The 23374-nt window shown below is 34.1% G+C and overlaps 2 protein-coding genes across 3 annotated transcripts in view; one reads left to right on the plus strand and one right to left on the minus strand.

Annotated features, from left to right (window-relative positions):
- Positions 1-271: 271 nt before the first annotated feature.
- LOC144964829 (protein SPMIP7-like) lies at positions 272-10528 on the minus strand. The gene is made up of 9 exons (XM_078899487.1): positions 9634-10528; positions 8480-8541; positions 7477-7559; positions 6400-6538; positions 5714-5781; positions 4638-4679; positions 4027-4134; positions 3180-3296; positions 272-2401 (listed from the first exon to the last, which is right to left on the minus strand). Exons 1-9 carry the CDS (start codon positions 10163-10165, stop codon positions 2275-2277), a joined length of 1278 nt encoding a protein of 425 aa, XP_078755613.1. The 5' UTR covers positions 10166-10528; the 3' UTR covers positions 272-2274.
- The window catches only part of LOC144964828 (protein C-mannosyl-transferase DPY19L1-like), a 40474-nt gene continuing 27627 nt past the window's right edge, over positions 10528-23374 (plus strand). The window contains exons 1-10 of one of the 2 annotated variants that reach the window (XM_078899485.1): positions 10528-10712; positions 16391-16415; positions 16989-17076; positions 17436-17573; positions 17954-18074; positions 19714-19807; positions 20184-20241; positions 20618-20709; positions 22029-22101; positions 22593-22697. In XM_078899485.1, the coding sequence (XP_078755611.1) occupies positions 10556-10712; positions 16391-16415; positions 16989-17076; positions 17436-17573; positions 17954-18074; positions 19714-19807; positions 20184-20241; positions 20618-20709; positions 22029-22101; positions 22593-22697 (951 nt within the window). In that variant the 5' untranslated portion in view covers positions 10528-10555. Of the gene's footprint in view, positions 10713-13722; positions 13813-16390; positions 16416-16988; positions 17077-17435; positions 17574-17953; positions 18075-19713; positions 19808-20183; positions 20242-20617; positions 20710-22028; positions 22102-22592; positions 22698-23374 lie in introns of those variants that run through there. The other variant, XM_078899486.1, reaches the window with a different exon arrangement.

Here is a 23374-nt window from a genome sequence, read left to right on the forward strand (position 1 = left end):
CACACACACACACAGTAACAGTAACATGACCAGGAACTTGTTCCTGGTAAATGTTCCTGGTTGATTTATGTTCCTGGTGTTACTGTTCTCGATAACCAAAACCCGTGCGGCACTATTATATGCTACAAAATCTGATAAATCTACTTAAAGCACTTTACAAGGAGTCTTAAGCCAGCAACAATGCTTAATACTTAATGTATGATGAAACCATGTAGCCTGAATGACTTTATTGAACTTGCACCGATTTGATTGAGCGAGTCAACAAGGAGAAGATCTTTACATTATGATTTTATTTACAGTTTCAGTAAAATTTTATGACAGCTGATATCCATCACAATGCTGGAAAGTAAAGTAAATTAGGTAAAATCCTCTAAAGACCAGAAATAGTAATAAAAAATAATGCTGATGTAAATCATAAATCTCATTTCTCAAATTGCCTTAAAATAACATAGAACAACAATTGGTTTCATTTTCATCTCTTGCTGATATTACTATTGAAATAATTCCGATGTTACCTGAGAATTAAGTAGTAATGTTAAGTATGTGGGATAAATAATTAATTGTTACCATAATATAAATCATATATTCCATCCATTCATTTAATCCAATATTTGATAACATCATGCTTGTGCTTATTACAGCTTTTTTTTAGCAACTGATAGGGCACAGCAGAGTTGGAAGTGCCTTCTTTTAAAACTCCTAGTGGAAAAACAAAAACAAAATAAAAATTTAAAAAAAAATATAGATAACCAAAAAAAATAAAAAAATATTGAAAACAAATCATGAAAAAGGAAAAATCTACTTTACTAGGATTTCTACTTTCTTCCTATTCTATTTATTAACTTTTTTTCTGTACACTTCAAATTAAATACAAAGTATAAATGAAACTTTTACATTTTTACTTAAGAAATTTGATGAATATTCAAGGGGGAGAGAGGGGAGAGGGAAATTATGACTTGTAATTGTGATCTCTTGATTGACAATTAAATTTTGACATAAACAATTTTAAAGAAAAAATTAGTTAATACAATATGAAAAAATTTTCACGTACATAGTAAGTGCACAATGGAAATGTAAAGGTGCATAGTAGCAAATCACATAAATCACGCGTCATGTCAATAAATACAATCAAGTATAAATAATACTGTGGAAAACACCTTAAAGGCTGACTATCTTTGGGGGGGAAAGTATAAACTACTTCATACAAACAATTATACAGGCATTGAATATTTCACATCATTTGATTCAATCCACAACACAGCTAAAACCAAGACGTATCCTCTGACTTATTGTAAAGGCATGTGTTGGGATAAAATTATGCCGGAGCGATTGTCATATTCCGATAAAGTAACTTAATTTTTTTTTTCTCATTCATGTCTAATAGCATAATTAAAAATAGATGCCACTTTCTTTTATTTTACACTGATAATGTAGAAATAGAATAGGTTAACTGGAGGTTTCCTCATTGACCAAGCATTTCATAGTACTCATTTGTTATGAAATAACTCGTTGAAGTAAGTCTTTAAGTCTTAAGTCTTTTAAGTCTTTGCAATTTCTTTTTCTTAACCATTTTTCATTCTTAAGGGCAATAGAAATAGTAGTCCAATATTATTTTGCATTATCAATAAGTTTTCATCCAGACTTTCAAGTCTGTGAAAAATGTATGCAGAGGATTAATAATTTAATTTAACATGTAAATATAGATGACATACGTAGTAGTCAAATATGGACTATTTCAGGGGTTATTTCCTGTCAATGTATTTGAAATGCAGGCTTTTCGCTGCCAATTCAGATTAACCGCATCTTTTGCCTTTAATCAAGCACACTGGTGATTCTTAAAATAAAGCACATTTCAAAATATAATATCACAGTCGGAGAAAAAGGTATAATTCATTTTGTACATGAGTGTGTTAGTGTGTGTTTATGCATGTATGCATATGTGGTGTTAGTATATATGTCTGTGTGTGTGTGTGTGTGTGTGTGTGTGTGTGTGTAAAGATATCTTTAAAAAAGAAAAAAAAGAAATTAAACGTAAATGTTTATTTACATTTTCTAACATAACAATGAAAAGAAAACAAAACATAAAACCCCAACCTTTTCATTCTTTCAAACGTGATAGAGTTAAATAGTCAAAAGAAAAAAAAAAAAAAAAAAGAACAGAAGTAAAGAATACTGTTTGCTCAAAATCTGGAGTAAAATAAATGTATCAAAATGTGAATTAAATATGCCATGAGAGAATCTAAAAATGTTGAGGATTAATTGATAATATAGACTTTATGCTGGCATGTCGTCCATTCTATCCACCTTGTTGAATGGATTGCAGGGAGGAACCAAGGTGACCATCCTGGACATTTGGGCGTTTCTCTTGTGTTCTGGAGGACTCGGTGGCTCAGGAATGTTTCTAAAAATAGACAATTTTAAAATACATCAAAAACAGAAAATAGTTCCATTAAAATCATGTTAAATGTGGCCTACAACTAATCCTCCCAGGCGTAGGGTTGGTTTTTTTATTTAATTTTTTTTTTTTTTTTTGGAGGGAGGGGAAGAGTGGGTTCAGGGATGTTTCTAAAAATAGACAATTTTAAAATTAATCCTTTCTGGCGTAGGGTTGTTTTTTTTTTGGTTGTTTTTTTGTTGTTAAAAAGTGTGTGTGGGGGGGGGGGGGGGGGGGGGGGGGGGAGAGAAATCAAGGCCAATATTTGGTTGGTAATCAGGACTGTTTCATCCATCAAGTCAATTTGGATAAATAAATATTTGGTAAATTAAGAGAGCTCCAATGTTTTTTGTTTTTTTAAATCTAACTATTTAATAAATTGCGTTGGTTGGTGATTTTCTTTTTTTTCTTTAATCAAAATTTTTGTTTCTCATTTGAAATGAAAATCATGTAAACGTATTAACTTTTCAAGCTGACAAACGTGTTTCTTATAAATTATCTTAGTAATGTCAGTTAGTGTTACATGAATAAATGTCGAAAAAAATAAGGATAAATATTTTATGGTTTATTTCAAGGAAGACTGAGATAATTAATTCTTTGACTCAAATTCTAGCATGTTTAAAGTAATTCTTCATCTTACATTTTGGATGATGAACATTTATTTTTATTCATGTTACAATGGTTGACATGAATCCATTATGCTAGTGACATGTGAGAACGTGGTAGATAAACAAAGGATTCTTACTTATGCATTGTCGTTGTTGTGGGTTGGAAGTATTCTCGTTCTGATGGTTTAGAGTGGGCAGGGGCATAGTATCCTTGCCATAAGGTGCAACCAGTATAAAGTGGAATATTTGGGCGACTGATTGGGATAGAAAAAAGGAAATTGTAATAATATGTTGTTTAAAAAAAATACAAAAGCATTTGGACATTTTGAACCACTTAGTACCACACAGTGTTGGCATGATGTTTTAAAAAGTCACAGGTCCCAGGTTTGAGAGATGTTCCCAAGATTAGGGTCATTTAAATCGATCGATATTTGAAGGACGAGTTTTCAGGCCAAATTATTAAATACATGTCTTTCGGGAGTATGGCAGGCTAAGAGAAATATGATTATTCAGACAACTATGTGTCTATGTCATTGTGTTGATCAAATCATTAACAGTTACTTCTCCAATCCACCATTCATTTGATATCAGACATGATGTGGAAAGACAAGACGAATACAAGAGGCAAAGATGAAGTGGATGTGTAAAACAGTGGTTTCGTAAAGCTCAGCGGTAATCTTCTAATGAAATGGAAGGGTTAGATCAAATCAGATGAGTAAGATGATCCAGGTTCTTGTAAGTCGTCATGTAATTGACAACAATTAAAGACAACAAATATGTGAGTGGAAAAAGAAATACACCAAAATACAAGACAAAATAACACAACCACCTCAAAAAACAACAACAAAAACACCAACATAAAACGATCCCATCCAAACTTAGAAATAATTTTTAAAAACATGATACTTATTTCGACATGAATATACTTATAAATAAAAGTTATTTGTGTTTTTTTTGGAAAAGGACTTAAACTTAGATACATACTGAGCTGTATCACTTGGCCTTGGGATAGGTACTCTCTTAACAGTGTATGGAGTGAATGGCTCCTTGGCATTGTCAATCTCATCCAGATTTTCAGCTCCTATGCAACCACTTTTGAGGGATAAAGAAAACATCGTGATGCGAAACGCATAAAATAAGAATATTAACAGTGTGAAGAGAGTATTATTGATGATAAACTTTGAATCATTTTTAGGATACACGTAACGAATTATTTTTGAATTGCCCATTTCTGTACTTCATGTATTTAAGATTCTCACTTTGCTAGATGTACTTTTACAATTACAGGCCATCTACAAATTTAGAGATGTGGAACAAATGCCATCTCATGGCACATATGGATTGTCTGGTGCACAATGTTATTGTAAAAAACCTATCGATGGTTTTTGGTAATGAAACAGTATATCAAAATAACAATCAGTCATTATCAACTATAACTCAACTTGAATAATTTTTAAATGAATGGAATCTCATTTGATTCTACGCAATTTTAAAAGTGTTTCTTACATTGAAAATGCAAAATTAATTGAATAACATTGATAAAGTATTGTGTCATAGACTGGGGCTATTGTATATGAATGAGTGAATCAACTTACCTGTAGAGTGGGATTTGTTGAGTTCTATGGCATGGGCTGCAACTGAAATTTCAATTAATGAAATTAATTAATATAATAATAATAATAATAACAACAACAACAATAACAACAACAACAACAACAACAATAATAATAATAATAATAATAATAATAATAATAATAATAATAATAATAATAAGGATGATGATGATGATGATGATGATGATGATGATGATGATGATGATGATGATGATGGTGACGATGATGATGATGCTAATAATAATAATAATAATAATAATAACAATAATAATAATAATAATAATAATAATAATAATAATAATAATAATAATAATAATAATAATAATAATAATAATAATAATAATAGTAATGATGATGATGATGATGATGATGATGATGATGATGATGATGATGATGATCATGATGAGGATGATGATTAAGATGATGATCCCGTGTAGGTTAGCATATTTCCATTGTTTCACCATGTTCAGCGGCTTTAGATTGCCCTCCTTCCCCAGCAGGCAATACAACCAAATTCCCACCCCATGGAGTACAAGTGACCTGTAGGATGCACTTTTTGAACCTAGTCACTGCATACAGCAAAGACCTCATTCCGACTTGAACCAAGTTATAGAATATTGATGTGAGTGATTTGTTTAATAATTCAGATTGAATTCCATCTCCAGCATCTGTTTACCCCATGTGGGTTATGTATCACACTCACCCTCGGATTGGAAGTTCCTGGGTTCGAGTCCTTCTCTGAGCGGTGCACAGCTGAGTCCATGGAAAAGGCTCTTTACTCACATTCTGTCACTGTACTCATGTGTAAAATGAGTATCTGGCCGTTAAAAGCCTTGTCTCTGTCGGAAAAATTGTAATATCGCCTAATAGGCATCTTGTCTTGTCCTACATGTTAAGTGTTGCTGTTGGCTAGAGACCCATTGTAGAGGCTTTGACCATGTTTAGTAGATATTGCGCCAATTAAAAGCTCAAGTTTGGTTTTGTTGTTGTGCTTTGTTGTTGTTGTTTTTTGTGAAGGGTCCATCTCAATTTCACTGACAACAATTGCGGCTACTTACAATTTAATAGGAGAATCTTTGTAATATCCTTTTCTTGGCAGGAACCAATCCAAACCACGACCCACAGCCTGAAATTAGAACCAGGGCAGATTCTTTATTACCATTAGTAGTTTCTAAAGGAATTATCTCTTTATCTGACACAGTTTGGGGTCCCAATAGCTCAGTTCCTAGAGCACTCTCTTCACAAGCAAAGGAACCGAGATCGATTTGGGGTGAAGTTTTTTTATGACTTCCCCCCTGTCCACCTAGCAGTGATTGTGTAGCTAGATATGTTAGATCTGGTGGAAAGTACTTTCCGATAGACAGGTGTCCTATAAAAAAAACTAGCAAGCATTGTTCATTTCATGCCCACAGGGACTGAGATAAACTCCGGTTCCATTAGCCTAAAGGCTCTGAAGGACTGAGAATACTTGGGGGGAAGAATGGGTTTTTAATGAATTATCTATTTTCTTTATCAGATATAGTTTGGGGTCCTAATGGCTCTGAAGGACAACTTTTTTTTAAACCATGCATATTCATAGATTTTCCAGATTGTTATAGCTTTGGAAAAGAGGCAAAAAAGGAATAAACATACAAAAAAACAAATTAATAGGAAAGAATATTACATCCACCAATATCAATTTCGTGGCAGCCTCAGCTATAGCCTATTAAAGTTTCATACAAGTTCAATCTAAGTAAATAGCTACCTGCCATTCCTGGGCAGCTGGATCATAACGTTTGTTTTGCCATCGATGAGATATATTGTCTGGCTTTTCCTCCATAGTTGAGCAAGGTGGCCACTGTTTTGGGGGTAGGAAATTATCCCATGGAACGTCTTCATAACCCCTGAAAACGATGAACACAAATTGTTGTATAAAGTACTTTCATTAACAGAAGATTTATTTTGAAAAAAATATAATAAGATACACCCAAATGTAAATGGTGTGTCGAACCTATTTTCAGGAAAAGAATCCCCCCCCCCCCCCGCACCATCCATTACACCAGGAAAAAAAGTAAGAGAATAAATAGAAAAAAAAGCAATTCAACCCCCCCCCCCCCCCCCTCTCCCCCCAAAAAAAAATTAAAATAAGGAATTCCTCAAATTGTATTGTCAATGGAGTGCCTCCAGTGATAATAACTCTTCATTTATTTTCTTTACAAATATATTTTATAATTTCATATAACAAAGGGGAATTTTATTTCTTATCCCATCATTGTTTTGTTTAGTAGTAAGGGGAAGGGGGTGGAGGTGGTATGCTACTGTCATCCATGGCATGCCTAAGCTGTTTTTATCTAAAAGGATATCCTATTATAAGGGTCACTCACGTGTGAGTATTTAATTGGGCTTGATAATTACTTGTCGGTAACAATAACCCACAATGTTGAGATATCATCCATGTAAATATTACTTGGCATCAGAAGCCATGTATTCATTTTGGCTGTCTTAATAATCACCATTAACTGGTGTTTTGTGATTTGTGTCTTATTGATCATCCTGTCCACCGATAAAGGGGAAACTCGAAACGTCCATATAATTTCTCTCTGTTGATAAATTGGATCAGAAATTCTCCCATTTCATTGTATTCCAGTCCATTAATAATAAGGAGCAATGTATCAGTTGTACGTAAATTGGGTTTATGATCAAAAGACATTGACTAAATGAACAATGCTCTTTGATATTTGAAGAAAGCCCTTATTAATTGATCAATGTTTGACAACTAAATGTAGGGATAACTGTGGAATTGAATTTAGTTGACTACATGTCTTTTTTCTTTGGAACTTACCTTTGAGCGGATGAACCATACATGTACTTTAAAGCTAATTTATCCCTGCTGCTTCGAGCATAATCATCAGTTGATGATGATGTCTGGAGAAAACAATGCAAGATAACACAGTGAAAGGAAATGCATGAAATCAACAAGCATCATCATTATCTAGCTTGTTGCTGTAACCTATATTTTTTTAAAAATTGCTATTAAATATTATATTCTCCCTCAATTTTGATTGCAAACCTAAGGAAAATGACCACGGATTTAGTTATACTGCTTGGTTTGAAATCAACCATTATACTTAGCAGCAGAAATAGTTTGATACTAATGACCATGCCTTACATACGTCTCATCCTACATGTTAAGTGTTGCTCTTAGCTTGGAACTCCATGTAAAGCACTTTGAGCATATTTAATGGATACAAAATCTCATAACCTTATTAATATAATACACAACACTGTTAAATCTATGAAAGCAGTGTGTCCGAAGCATTAAAAAAAGTTTTAGATGTCTTAATATAATGAAAAATCCGATACAGGTAAAAAAGTTGGTTGTAAATAAGTTTGATGTGTATGGAGAGGATAGTGTAGCAAAGATTAAGTGTTTTATTGTAGCAAAGATTAATATATATTTTTTAGCATTATCTCTATTGATTTTGGAGCTACAACCTATATTGAAGAGAGGCATCTGCTTAAAGATTAGTAAAACATTAGTTAACTTAAATACAATTTGGTTATTGTACACACTCTTTTATACTCTGTTGAGAATAAACTATCACAAAGGTAGTATCAATAAATTGTCTTATCGAGAGGGCGGCCTTATATCAAATATTTTTACAAACTTATATTAGACAAATAAATATCAATTGCACAGGCAACTTGCATAAATATCGACATCATAAAAATCAACTTCCTTACCATCACAAAGACCACATTGAAATACTATAAATACATTGTCACATTAGTCATTACACTCTTAATCTTGATGGGTTGAAAGGCAGTCTTTGAAAATGTATTACCTGTGGTCTGGCAAATGCAGGACCCGCTTTTGCTTTTCGGGGATCTTCATCACTTGTCCAACCTGGGCAAACAAAATACTAGTGATAAGTGAAAAATATTAACATATCTCAATTTAGTTCATAATATTATGTGGTTTTATAATAGGACGACATAGCATTGTCTATAAAATTGAGATAATAGTAGAATCCTATGTAATAAATGACGTATAACATAACATCTATGGTCTTACAAGAGGCAGTAAAAAAATCAGCGGGAGATACATGGACAAGAGACACACACACACACACACACACACACACACAGAGAGAGAGAGAGAGAGAGAGAGAGAGAGAGAGAGAGAGAGAGAGAGAGAGAAAGAGAGAGAGAGAGAGAGAGAAAGAGAGAGAGAGAGAGAGAGAGAGAGAGAGAGAGAAGGGGGGGGGAGGGAGGGAGAGAGAGAAAACATGTTTTAATATTTTTTCGTTAATGCCGTCTTGTAAGTTTACTGTGTCTTTTTACACATTTATGCGAAGCATATAGAATATGAACATGCCGTGGCTGAGTTTGCAGTTTTGTCTTAATTATCTGGAATTCTCTAATCTGGGTAGATGAGATGAGGAGAAAATCTCCTTATGTAATGTGAGTTGGTTTTACTAAAGCATATATTGAAGCATTATGTTGTACTTGGGTTAAAGGGCGAGTCTATTGAAGAGTAGATATTTTCTCAATTAAATACTTCAATGATGACATTGTTAGCTGACACAAGATGAAAGGAAAATGAAAATGGAATCTCATTTTCTCCCTTGTCTTCCAAGAAGCACCTCAGAGCCACAAGCTCAGGCATTCAGGATGATTGTATCCCAATTTCTGTAGCAATAAACTGACAGCAATGATTGCTAACTAATAATTAGTGATAATCTCACACGTGGACTCACATTGAATAGAGATAGTCAATAAAGAATAATCTTTTCACTTAGTGAAATAAGGAAGGCTATAGTACTCTATAACACGTTAATTCCTCGGTTGTCTATTAACTTTCAGCTCTTTTAATAAAAATGAACTGAAATCGACAGCATGAACTTTGGATTTTGGTGTAATCATAGTTTAAATTATTATATGTATAAAGAAACTGAACTAATACATCAAATAAGAGTGTATAAAAAAGTAACAATACCTCCTAATTTTGACCTTATCCAAATGTCAGAAGTTTTTCGGCTGTTCCATGCTGTTGGTGTTCCGGGAGACCAAGTAGCTTCTCTTTTGAGTTCAGGAGGAGCTGCAACTTCTTTTCTAACACTGTCCTGAGCTTTCGGTGTCATAGACTGAGGTGTTTTGTTTAAAGGGACCATTGATCTAATCATGGTATGACCTGTTTGCCTCTCAACATCACCCCCAGCGCTAACAAAGCCAGATGACGGATCAATGGTATTGTCATAGGTGCGATAAGGTGCATTAGCCCTATATTCACCTTCATCATTCCATCTTTTGTAACCAATGTTTTCTTTAATATCTTCTTGGAATGAATCCACATCATGTCTTCCCAGTAATGATGGAAATTTCATGTGCCTATGCCTCCTTTTCTCCTCGATCTGATGGACTGCATGGCCTCTTGCATTTGAGTCAGTTAGGAGGTATGTTTTGAAGTTTGGTCTAGACTTAAAGTTGGAATCTGCTAGAGTCGTCCTATCATTCATTACTTCAGCCATTTTTATCAAAAGGACACAAACGAACTATATTAATCTAAAACATTGAAAGTCCACTACACAAACTTAACGAGTAGCCATGTTGCACGAAGTCAACTTCCTCGTTGCCATGGTGTGGCATGTCGTTTGAAACTACTTTCGCTGTCTATCTATGCCATTAATTAATGCATTATTTTGGGTCTTTGTTTGCAGTGAATTCAATCCAATTAATATTTACAAATACTGATGGGACTTCTGACTTGAAGGAAACATGTTCTCAAAGATACCAAATCCAAATCGCCAGCAGACATGTATTTGAAAGAAAATTACATAATATAATTCAAAGCCAATCACCTCTGACCTCTGTTCTTTGACCCCATGACCCCGAGCAGTAGCGACCTTTTTCTTGTCAACATGGCATCCTCCACAAGAAAGCCGAAGTCGGTAAAATCCGACTCAAAAATTCAAAGAAATGACAACTCATCACCAAGTAAAAGTAGCTCCAAGCGCAACAAAAAAAATCAAACAGATCCGAAACTAATACTTCTTACGTTTGGTACCATATTTTTAGGTAAGCATCCTTCATCAAACAGATGTGCAGAAAATAAACCTTGTTTCCTATCCTGATTTTACGATTACGTGTCCATACACTTTTGTTGAAGGCAGGGTCTACGTACACGGTAACCGGGCACCTAGCCTCAGGATCTACGTACACGGTAACTCCGGCAACTGGTTTGCCGCTACAATACAAGCAATGGATGGACCTCGCTCTGTATGTGTGTGTGTGTGTGTGTATGTGGCACTGTGTGTGTGTGTGTGTGTATTTTAAAAAAAAATCAAACAATACAATATAATCCATTAAAGGCGAGATTGCTAGATATTTTAAGATATTTCCTATTAAGGCCAACCTCATTTCCCGCTAAATAACTGTTTTTATGCATTCCTGTCTTTGGGTTTGAGCAAAGAAATGGTGCTTTGAATTAACATAACATATGGTATAGGGCAAAATAGGATAAAATACCTTGAATGCCCTTAATATTAATAGTAATGCCATACATCTATTGATTAAAGATTACAATAATGATACACAGGTAAAGATAGTATTTCAACTTAAATGTACTCATGTAAATGTATTTATATGCTATGTAAACGATATGCCCGAAGCAGTAAACTCCTTCATAAAAATGTTTGCAGACGATGCCAACGTTTTTTCATCTGTAAATAATGTCAAAGAAGCTGGCCGACTGCAAGATGACCTAGACACACTTCAGTTGTGGTCTAAAGATTGGCAACTCCGTTTCAATGCAAATAAATGCAAGGTTATGCACCTAGGAAACAACAACAGCCAATATGTCTACAGGATGAAGGATAGTAAGGGAGTTGAAATCAATTTGGAAAGTACTTTATGTGAAAAAGACCTTGGTGTATATGTGGACCCCAAATTGAATTTTAGCCAGCACTGTGAAAAGACTGTTAACAAAGCAAATAGAATCCTGTCACTTGTCAGAAGATCTTTCGACTATATAGACAAACCCATATTAACCACTCTTTTTAAAAGTCTAATACGATCACACTTGGAATATGGAGACTGTGTATGGTCCCCCATCAATAAATCAGATGCTTTACTTATTGAAAATGTCAAACGCCGAGCCACCAAACTTGTTCCCGAAATTTCAAACCTCAGCTACGAAGATAGACTCAGAGCATTAGACCTCCCTAGCCTCATGTACAGAAGACTCAGAGGAGATCTAATTGAAACTTATAAATTGACCAACAGTCTCTATAAAGTAAACGTAGAAGATTACCTCACATTTAACAAGGACAAAAGAACAAGAGGCCACTGTTATAAACTTGCCAAACAAAATTGCCGTTTAAATATCCGAAAACATTTCTTTAGTCAGCGAATTGTTGAGACATGGAATAGCCTGCCTGAAAAAATAGTTACAGCGCCAAGCATAAACAGCTTTAAAAGCCAAATTGACAGTTTCCTGCAGGATCTAAAATACAGCACCGATTTCCCATTGAAGCCAGCCTTTCGACCTCCACAAGTTGGTGGAGACCGATTCAAAGACCATCAACGGGCCACCGGCCCTCTACGATGAACTCATACTCAAATGTGGAATTACTATATTTTTTTTTGGGGGGGGGGGGGGGGGGGGGGGGGGGACTCCCATGCCTATACTCCCTTCCCCTTTTTTAAAATCCGATTTTTTTTTTTTACATTTTCATCCATTCGTTTAATTTGATATCCGTCGGTCGTTTCGGAATGGTGGTGCACCACTTTATTAGCCTGCGGGGAGGGGGGAGGGGAGGTCCCCGAATCTCCTCTCAGTTTTCTTAATTTAAATTAAGCCTGCAGCTATTCGGACTCGAGTCTGAATAGTCTCCCGTGGCAATTTGGATTCAAATTCTTTTGCGCATGTGCAATCAACCGATTATTTGGACTCAGTCTGAATAGTCTTCCGTGGAGTATAGTTTTTTTTTTTTTTTTTTTTTTTTTTTTAGTATGTTAATAATTGATAATTGCATAAAATTAATGCAAATCAAAATTACGGTTGTAGTAACGATCAACATATAGTCTAAAACCGCTTTATTTAACGAGAAAGACAAAATCATGGAAGTCCAGACAGAAATTAAAATGAGAAGATTAAAAGTAACGAAGTCAGTCAAAGTAACTGTGGTATAAATGAAAAGCTTTTCTAACAGCATAACACAATCAGGACAAAAATAAATAAATATAAAGTTACATATTCTGATAGTTGAGACGGGCAACAACAGTCCAAAGTAAGGGTGTGAGCTGAGTCAGTGTGATATGGGCGAGCTCTTTTTAAAGAACTCCCAATCTTACATATTTGTGTTTTGTTGTTTGTCTCCTGATGAAGGCCATGGGCTGAATCGTTTGTTTTGTGTTGTTCCCTTATATTATATATCACATTCACTCACTTTATCTTTCTCTCCATTTTATTGGCTCATTTAGGCACCTCTAGTTTTTGGTTTTACCACCCTCTGCCTACTGCCCACATTGTGTCGTCCTCCCCTCTGTATGCGAAAGAACATTAGAGTTAGAGTTTAAGTCCGAATAGCCACAGGAGATTTTTCAGACTCGAGTCCGAATTGCTACTTCGTTAAATTATATTCAAGGGGAAGACTCCCTGAACCTCCACTCCTCCCTTCCCCCTCCCCTTCAGTCATTCTATCCATTAAATGTTACAAAACTAGAGAGAGAGGGAGAATAAGAGAAAATTATGGCCAATAGGAAATAGTCTGCAAAAAATAACAAAAGATTCTATACAATAAAAGCATTTTTAAAAAATCAATTGATTTGTGATGGATTTCAAATTCATAATCGTGTTTAGCACACCACATTTGAATATAATAATAGTATAATAAATAAAATTTATAAAGCGCCAATATCCACATGATGTGTTCAATGGCACTTTACCGACATGTACTTATTTGCAGGTCTGATAACCAATTTCTTATCAGGCAGGTGAGATAGAGAGTGTGTGAGTGTGGGTGTGTGTTCTCTGATTGATAGGTGCTGTGAGATTAATTCTTTCATAAATGGAACTTTTTCAAAGGACTTTGTGTTGTGGGATAGGTTTTATAATTTGTTACAAGATTTATGGTGATGGGTTCACCGTGCCTTTTGCATCTTGTAGACTTGAACCGTAAGTGCAGTTGTTAATTTTTGCTATTCTTACAATTGAATCGTTTGAATTTTACCTGTGTATTTCTTGGACTTCTTTTGGATTTTATTGTGAAAAATTATGTGTTTTAGGGCACGGTTTTATTTGATTTTTTTTTTATGTGTGGTTTAATTAGATTATCCTGTCACTTGTCATTTAAAAATGTTCTGGAAACATTTCAAAGAATTTATCTTGAAGGGAACACTTAAATTTCAAGATTAGCCTTCTGTTTTGAATTGATTTACTTTTGGGAAAAAATGTCCTCTTTCAAAATGTCACAGTGAAAATAATAATAATCTGAGGCAGATTTAGGCTTAAGAAAACCAGTTCGTTTCTTATTAGTAGTAGTAGTAAGCTTCGCAGTCTGAATGACGCTTGCTGAGAATTGTGTGATTCAGTCATAGTTGATAAGTATAGCTGCTCTCTCCATCCATGTTGTTAATTGTTTCCATTGGTCTCGGCCCTGGGCCAGAGTTTTGTCAAGATCTTGTTGTGACTTTAGTACGGAGGGCACTGCAGTATCTCTTACTTCTTCATGGATTAATTCGGCCTCATCTGAATCCAGAAATTTCTGATATGTAGAGAGATCCTGGTTCAGGGTAGTCACTATTGATGTTGGTGGTCTCCCTACATATTTGTTGCCATGAAGGAAATATTCTGTCATTGCAGTTTGGGCTGGGATGTTATTTTCTCTACATAAGATGTGACCAAATAGCCTCCATCGCTGTTCTTTTATTATTGTACTTAGGCGTTGGACCCTGGTTTTTTCATAGAGATCAGTATTTGTTATTGTCTCTGGCCAATAGATTCCGATTACGCGACGTAATTGTTTGCTGTGGTATGAATCAAGACTTTCTAAGTTCTTTTTTTGTGAGGCCCCAGGTTCCACAATTATATGTCAATATCGGAATAATCAATGCCTTGTAAAACTGTATTCGTTTATTCTCACTGATTATGTTATTTCTATTCCATTATTTTGGAGTTGGTTGAATGCATTGGTGACCAGCTGCTTTTGTTTTCTGATGACTTCATTTTCGTTGATCAAATTGCCTAGTTTACGTACCCTTTTCCATTCATTTAAATTTCTGTTGATTTTTGTATATTCTATTTTGGATTGATTCAATTTCAGATTCCATGCTTCTAGGGTCATTGATATTATCGGCAAGTATATTTTTGCTTGATGTTCTGATTCAAAGATTAGGTGTGTATCATCTGCGTATATCAATTCACAAGTGAGCTCTATTTGTGGTAATTTTGGTCTTTGATATTTGATTAGAGGTATATCATGAATAGAATTGGACTCAAGCTGTCTCCTTGAGGGGATCCAATTGAGGTTGATATTGTTGTTAATTCTCTGCCGGATTCAAATTGTAGTGTAGTATTTGATAAGGTATCTTATGAGCTTCGTTTGATCTTTGTCCAAGAATGAGTCAAGGATTGATAATAACTTGGTTCTACATATCGTGTCGAAAGCTGAACTCATGTAGATTCCAAGTATGGTAAATTCTTCCTTATATTTCTCCATTCTGTCTTTCAGCTATCGATGGGCCCATACTATGTCTGCAGTTCTTCTATCTCTTCTAAACCCGCTTTGTGAAGGTGCAAGCTATTCCTCTACCTTTTCTCTAATTCTGTTGAGCGTGATTGTGCTTAAAACTTTTCTTAGGGTGGATAATAAAACGATGGGTCGCAAATTTTCTAAAGGGCCTTTCTTTTTATTTGGTTTGTTTAGCAGAATGAGTTTTCCACTTCCAAGATTGAGAACTTGTTTTGTCTTAAAATCTTAATAGATAGAACAATATTTGACACACACCTTTATGCATAATGGTTGGTTAATAATGAAAACAAAAGGGCGTAAAAAAAATTTGCCACAGTTTTAGCCTTACTACACTTAAAATCATATAGCCATGGTCTCAGAATAAGCAGAGCAAGATGGGGGCAGGGACCATGACCATGCCACTGTACCTATGTCTCTCTTTTTCCTTCACTTTTCTACTTTTTAATTTTTCAAAAAAAACTTGGTTTGATCAATCAATGGTGGGAAATCTTGAACAACTAACCCAAGACGTCTTGTTTTGTATTGAGAGAATATTTGCCAGGTGAAAATTGACGTTTTCACCTCGCAAATATTTTCTCCCCACCCATCTGGGATTTGTTCCTTAAAATAAATGAAAAAAAAAATGTTATCTATACTTTTCTTACTTTAGATGGCTGTTAAGATTTGAGCCATAACCCCACCCCCTATTTCAAACATTGACTCAAGTATTGAGAAAGTATGGTGGGTGAATCAATTAAGAAAATAAAGAAAATTTAAAATATGAGCATTCATATAGAGCAATATCTGCTTCTCACATGCAAAGCGCTTAACATAAACATGATTTAAGTCAAAGAGAACACAGTTTTGAAACTTTATATTTAAGTTTAAGAAAGCATTTGATTCAAATCAGATTTTAGCTTTCGGTGTGTGATTAAACCCGTATAATAAAAGTCGATTGAGATTACTGTGATGGGTCACATGTCCAATGACTATGATAAAGATGATTTTTTTTTTCAATTTCAGCAATCTTGGTTGGATTTGGACATAGGTAAGTGTGTTATCAGTGGCAGCCAACCTGTCTTTACTTTTAGATGACAGGAAAACCATAGACATTACTATTATTATTATTTTTTTTGAAATTATATACAATCGTGTTTCTCTAATCCGAACACTTCCAGTCCCAGCATTTTGCTTTTTGTCTGGATAACAGAGATATACGGACAGTGGGTTCAGTCCCTAAAGTGAACAAATAAAGAAGAAAAAAGTCCATCCCCAGGCAACCTGTCCATATAATGTAGACATCCGGATTGTGGAGTTCCGGATTAGAGAGATTCTTCTGTATATGTGTTAGTGTTAGGTTTCAATTAATCTATGAAATTAGACTGTGACGCTTCCATTAATTAAAAGTAATTCTCCAAACCTGATAGTAATTTTTGTCAGATGCTGATTTTCAATCCAGGACCATGTTGTTTATAAATAATTTGTTTTTTTGTTTTGTTTTTGTTCTTAGGAATTAAATAACTTTTGTTATACTTTTAGGTCTTTTAAAGATTTATTTTCATTCGTTACTTCTTGTTGGGCAATTAGTATATTTATTTATTGTGCACTTCTCTCCCTAAAGGAATTATGTGTACACCCTCTTTGAGAATGACAAACACTTCTCTCACCTTTCTACACTTGAAAGAGAACTTGCCTTCAGGACAGAAATGGTATGTATGAATTTCCTTAACATCTCTAGCTTGGTTTGGCTTTGTAATCTAAGTGCATAACAATCGTCTTGTGACATGTTGGTCAAAGGTTTGAATCCCGCTTTCGGTGATGTAAATTTGAGTCCTTAGAAAAAGGCTCTTTATTCACATTTTCTCACCATACTCAGGTGTAAAATTAGTATCTGGTGGATAACCATGTCGAGAGGAAATTGTAATCGTGTCTTAACGCTTGCAGTTATACTTTTATTCATTCCTATCTTTTTATAGAATAATGCATCACCTATCATTAAGAAAACAAAAGAATATTTGAAAGAAATGGAGTGTTTATTTGTACCTTTTATTTATTTTTTTAATTTCAGGGACTGTACTTCTCTTACTTTAAAACAGTCATATCAGCTCCGTCTTTTGTGGATGGACTACAGCAGATCATGTGGGACAATGTGACTGAGTATCCTTCAACTATTAACACGCTGAAAAGGTTTAACCTATACCCAGAAGTGAGTCATTTAAATACTCAGACATCTCTTGTCTCTATTTCATTTACTTTTGTATATTTATGCTGCTTGTTAACACGAAAAAAAGTGCAGGTGTTTGGCAACATTTTTTTCTTGAGTGGAAAATATTTGCTTGTCTTGAAATTCATCTTTATTCATACTCTAGGAAAACCTGCACATCGTGACAAACTGCTTATCTTATTATCTTTTTTATTATCATTGAGGGATTTTGTTGATGTTATTTATATTGATAGAACAGGAACTTTTTTTCTTCCATTTCATACCGTCAGTTCTGTTCATAGAAAGATTTGAACCCTGTCTCAATATTCCAGTATTGATTGAAAATGAACTAATTTATAAATCAAAAATAATTTCATGCACAGGTGATTCTTGGTGGTGCTTACAGAATCTACGATAGAATAAGTCAGTGGATGGACCACCCAACTACACAATGCTGGCGAGTTAATCGTGGAGAGGGTCTCAGTCCTGTGCAAAGCTGCGAAGGTTAGTTGCTTTTCTTTTCTTTTTTTTTTTGTTTTCTTTAGATTTTTTATTTCTAAATTTATATTTATTGAAGCTCATCACATATTTTGAAGGCAGTTTCAAGTGGTAGAATGTCTAATTAGCCAACCTGTACTGATTGTCTGGAATTTTGTTCTTGCCTCTATATCCAACCAGATTGGCTAGCTTGTTTAGACATGTTAGAAAGGGGGTATCGAATAATTCATACTTGCTTACTTGATGCTCTAGACACACATCAAACAACATTGGCCTGATAGATGCGAAAGACTAATTTTGCAAATTGTCTTTTTGCCTTCCAATTTTATTCTTTTCTCATTTTATAAAATACTGTGATAAATCAAAACTTATTTCATGATAGACAAGTACTGTATCTCATCATTTCATCTATCTTAGTTTATTTGACTGATCTGGTTTGAAATGTATTATTATTGCTCAAAAGTTAGCTATATATAGAGACAAGGCTCAAGAGCTGTTGTCAAAGGCAAACGACACATTATAAATGCTAAAAATTATTTCCAGTATTATTTTTATGATGCATAGGAAAAAAACTTTGTTTTTACCATTATTATTATGATGAATGTAATATTCATAACTGCATGATGTTCTTATTTCATTCAGCTTTTAAGAAAAAAAGTAGTCCGCTTAATAGTCACTAGGCCCATGGAGGTGGAGAATGTCTAGGTTTCTATAGCGTTAAACGGACAATAACAATTGCCTGCTACCTTTTGGATAGGATGCTAGTCTGTTACAAAGTACTTAATGCAAGATCTAACAGACCCAGCTACCCAATCACTGCTATGTGGACAAAATAGTCCTTCGGAGCCATTAGGCACATGGAATTTGAGTTTATCCCAGTTTTTATAGCATGAACGGACAATAGCAGTATATCAACTGCTTGCTACCCTTTAGATAGGATGCTACTCTATCACAAAGTACTTTCCACCAGATCGAGCAGACCCAGCTACCCAGTAACTGCTCCGTGGACAGGGGAGTCAGAAAATCAGGTAGACCACCTGGAATTGATCCTGGTCCTTTTGCCTGTGAAGCAAATGCTCTACCAATTGAATTATCAGGACCCCCATAATACTTAATCTATGATGTTTATTATAAATTCTTAAAAATATGATCCACCAATTCAATATGGAATAATATGAGGGTGAACCAGATGTTGAAAAATGAATTCAATCTGTGAATTGCTATAGTTAATGTCTAAATTACTTTATTCAATGTCTCAATTACTATAGTCAATGTCTAAATTACTATATACAATGTCTAAATTATTGTATTCAATGTCTAAATTACGATAGTTAATATCTAAATTACTATAGAATTTGATTTAAATTGAATCACTTTTATTACTGAGAATGAAAGTAATTTCTTAAAACAGTGTAAAAGTCAACTTTTGTCATTCTATTTATTCTGACTTTTAATTTAGCTTTCAGCATCTTGTTTGTGTCGATATTCTACTATATTTAGGTATTGGGTCTCACTCAAATAAAAAAAGAAATCAAAATAATATTTTCCTTGTTTTCATCTGACATATTAAAACATACTCTTAGTATTATTAAATAATTCCTTAAGCATGGTTATTCCATTCATTTTTTATTCTTATTCAATTTAGGTATGGGCGAGCCTTCTTACTTTTATGTGGAGTTCATTTTCATATTGCAAGGCATGATGATGTCAGCCTTTTTTCTGTTTGGAACATACCTCAGGTAAACAATCTCGCATTTGTTCCTTTTTAAAATTAAAAAAGTACAACTTTTTGGCAAATATAGTTTTAACCAGATGCGCTATATAAAAGCTCAAGTTTTTTTCAATTTCACTAATCATTTTCTTCCGTAATGAATTTTTTTTGGTAACAATATCATGTTAGATATATCAAGTAATCATCAAATTCTGAAGGTCTTTGGGATGCCATATATGAAAAAAACCTTTTTTTTTTCAAACTCGAGTTTTATTCTTCATATGAAATGGACAACCTTTTGAGACAACTAATTACACAAACATTTCTGTCTTTTTTGTTGGTATCCAACACATGGCTTAGTTTGTAGAGAAATCTTTATTGTGTGATTTTTTTCCCCCTTTCAGTGAGAGTATTTTTGGTGGCCTCCTAGTTGTGATCTGTTTTTTCTTCAATCATGGAGAGGTATTGTTTGTTTTTTTTGTCAGAGTTTGTAAATAAACCCTTTCGGTTTTATAGCTACATTACGTCTTTAAACATGGTTTTTAATAAATAAAATTTAACCTGATCAGTAAATACATATTAAGATTATGTTTACATTACTTATCAATATCATACTATAATACTTATACAGGCAAGCCCCCACTTCCTGTTATACATGCTTAGCATGTGCATGTTAGTTGGATAAAGAAAAGCATCACTTAGTCGTTTACCCATTCACTTGAAAGTTAAGTTGTTTGCATCGAAATCATTTTGCTCTCCTATTTCTGTCCTTTTGGAAAATGAATATTGTTAAGAATTACTTTAGGTCCGAATTTTTTTTTCATTTTTCTTTTACAAGTGCACAAGAGTGATGTGGACACCTCCACTGAGAGAAAGCTTTGGATACCCACTATTTGTCTTTCAGATGTTTCTGGTCACAAGGACACTAAGGTTTGCGTGAACTTTAGTTGCGGGTGGTTGGATGGGAGCATCACCCTTGAATCATATACCTATGATGTTCGCATGGGTGTGCGATCCGATAGTGATGTCGTTTCTTCTTCTCTTTACTAGCCTATCCTGCTTCTTTGGTTTGTGATTGTATTTTTGACAGGGGATATTTTTTTTTCTGTAAATCTTCTGCCTGTTTGTTCTTGGTTATTTATAATTTAGCTTATGATATGTTTAGGTTATGAATTTGATTTACATTTGTACTATTTTTGTTAGATTGCTTGTTTTTTTGTTTCAGCGGTCTCTCATATAACCTCAATTGTGTTGTAAGAGACCTAAAGCAACAAACAAACAAAAAAAACTTTAGTTGGTATTATAGCATATTATAATTTAGGACTGTGATATTTTTATCCACGTTTATGGCAGCTTGATGATACTTCTTTTTAGAAAACTAAGGACGGATTTATTTCTTCATAGAACATATTTATTTTGCCAACAATAATCTTAGATAAAAATGATATCAGGTATCATTATAGCGCCTTATCCATATATGCACAATGTCCCATTTACAACAAAAACTTTGAATGTTTAGAAATGCTTCCTAAAAAACATAGTCTTTAATTCAGATTTAAAAACAGCCGAACTGCTTGATTTTCTCAACTGATTTGGGACCAAGAAGGCTGGGGCTGATCCTTCGAGGCAGGGATAAGACAAGGACTACAGCTTTGATTTTAATTCCATTAGTTACTATTAGCCAGTGCAGTTCTTTTAAAAGGGGGAGGGCTCCCTCTCTTTTTATTTTTAAAAAATCAGTCCTGCTACATGCTTTTGTATTGTCTGCAGTCATTTATTTTTTTTATTCAGAAAGACCAAAAAAAAAAAAAAAAAAAAGGGGAGGAATTACAATAATCTAGTTCAAAAGCATATGTGTGCTTCGTTTCTGCTTCGGAAATTAATAGCCTAATATGAGATGGTTTTCAACAAAAAAAAAAATCAGCTTGTTGCATATTGCGCTTATCTGAAACTCCATTGTCTGTGAACAGTCAAGAAATATTCCTAGATTTCTATTTTTTTTAAACAGGAGTGATGAGATTACCACTTAAATTTGCAACAAAATCTTGATTACTGCTACTATTAATATTGTTCTTACTTCCTACAAGCATAATTTCAGTTTTTATTTAATTTAATTTAAGCCTATTATATATCGAGACGTTTACATTCAACTTTTCATATTTGCATTTTTTACAAACTAACTCCAGTATCATTGATATATGTATGTCTATATTATATATGTGTGTGTGTGTGTATAATTCATTTTACAGGAAAAAAGAAAGTTCAATGATTTCAACTTTGATACTAGCAGCTGTTCAAGTCCTTTTTATGCTTTCATGGCAGGTAGGTGTTATATCAAAAGTGAATTTGTTGACAATCAGTAATTATTGAATGATTAGCCTTCAAGATTGTCTTTTGTTCTTTTTCTTTGACAACTATTTTAAGAGTCACGTTCATTGACTTTAGAAAAGAGACAAAACGCAATTCAGAGAAAGCTGCAATATTTCATCTTCTTAACTATATCAAATATCTCGTCCTGCCTGTATTGATAAGTGGTAGATGTAATAGAATTATTCTTGTTATTGAAAAAATTAAGCCTCTGCAGTCGATAATAGCATACACGATCTGAACCAGTACTTAAAAATAGGGTATCATGCACAAAGACCATTTGGTGGTGATAGGTGATCTGCACATTAGAATTTCAAACAATGACAAGCTATTGCACAGTCAATTAGATTGACCATAGCATTTTGTTTAAGTCTCATTCTATATCTTTTTTGCTTTGCTATTAGATTTAGACAAATTACGTGCATATAACTATTTTCTTTTTCCAGTTTGCACAGTTTGCTCTTCTTACTCAGACTTTGGCTGTCCTGGCCACATACTTTCTACAGTACATTTCATCGGCCACTTTGAAGACCATTCTGATGGGACAAACTGTAAGCATTTTAACATAACATGACACAAAGGCGGTTGTTGCTGTGTTTTGCTTGCTTCTAATTAATATTATGGTTATATGAATTAAGCTGAACAATAAAGTAGGCATCGTGCTCTTTTTAAAAAAAGAAAAGAAAAAGAATAGCAGTTATAATCTTTCCTCCTTTATACAGCTGCATGTATGTACCTGAAGTACCAACTTACTTTTTCTCACACATCATCTAAATCTATGACATTCATCTTTAAAAGTGATGTCTAGTCTTGCATTTGGTCGCGACCATGAGAGGAGTGAATATCGTCTGCATTTTCAAGGTCATCAAGTTGGGCTATAATGTCCAACATAAACCATTTTTTTTTTCTTTTTTTTTTCTTATATGTATTAGTTTTCAATGTCCAGTAAATAGCAAGAATTGAAAGAAATGGCGACACTAAGTGGACTCATGTCTTTGTCTCAAAGTTCTGACAGTCTTGCAGCTCATTCTTCAATAAGTATGTTAAAGGCGTTTGTAAAAATTTCCATCCTTTTCAAAAAAAATAAAAAAAATTGATATTTTTCTTGTTCCTGATTGTATAAGAACATCTCCCTTTTGAGTTATGAAAGTGACTTGCTGAAGGCCATACAGCCCGGCAGGCTTTACATGACCCAGCAAAGACCAAACCAGTGTGTCCCACTGTCCCT

This window comes from Berghia stephanieae, chromosome 2 (assembly GCF_034508935.2).
Source record: "Berghia stephanieae isolate SIO BIC M18660-M18661 chromosome 2, UCSD_Bste_1.3, whole genome shotgun sequence".
NCBI lineage: Eukaryota > Metazoa > Mollusca > Gastropoda > Nudibranchia > Aeolidiidae > Berghia > Berghia stephanieae.

What these genes read in the sequence shown, in the direction of transcription:
- LOC144964829 (XM_078899487.1), bottom strand. Translation starts at nt 10,165, where the DNA reads ATGGCTGAAGTAATGAATGATAGGACGACTCTAGCAGATTCCAACTTT. An exon ending in GATAAGGTCAAAATTAGGAG is followed by an intron (nt 8,542 to 9,633) that starts GTATTGTTACTT and finishes TTGTTTGCCCAG; the next exon opens with GTTGGACAAGTGATGAAGAT. An exon ending in CTGCATTTGCCAGACCACAG is followed by an intron (nt 7,560 to 8,479) that starts GTAATACATTTT and finishes TGTTTTCTCCAG; the next exon opens with ACATCATCATCAACTGATGA.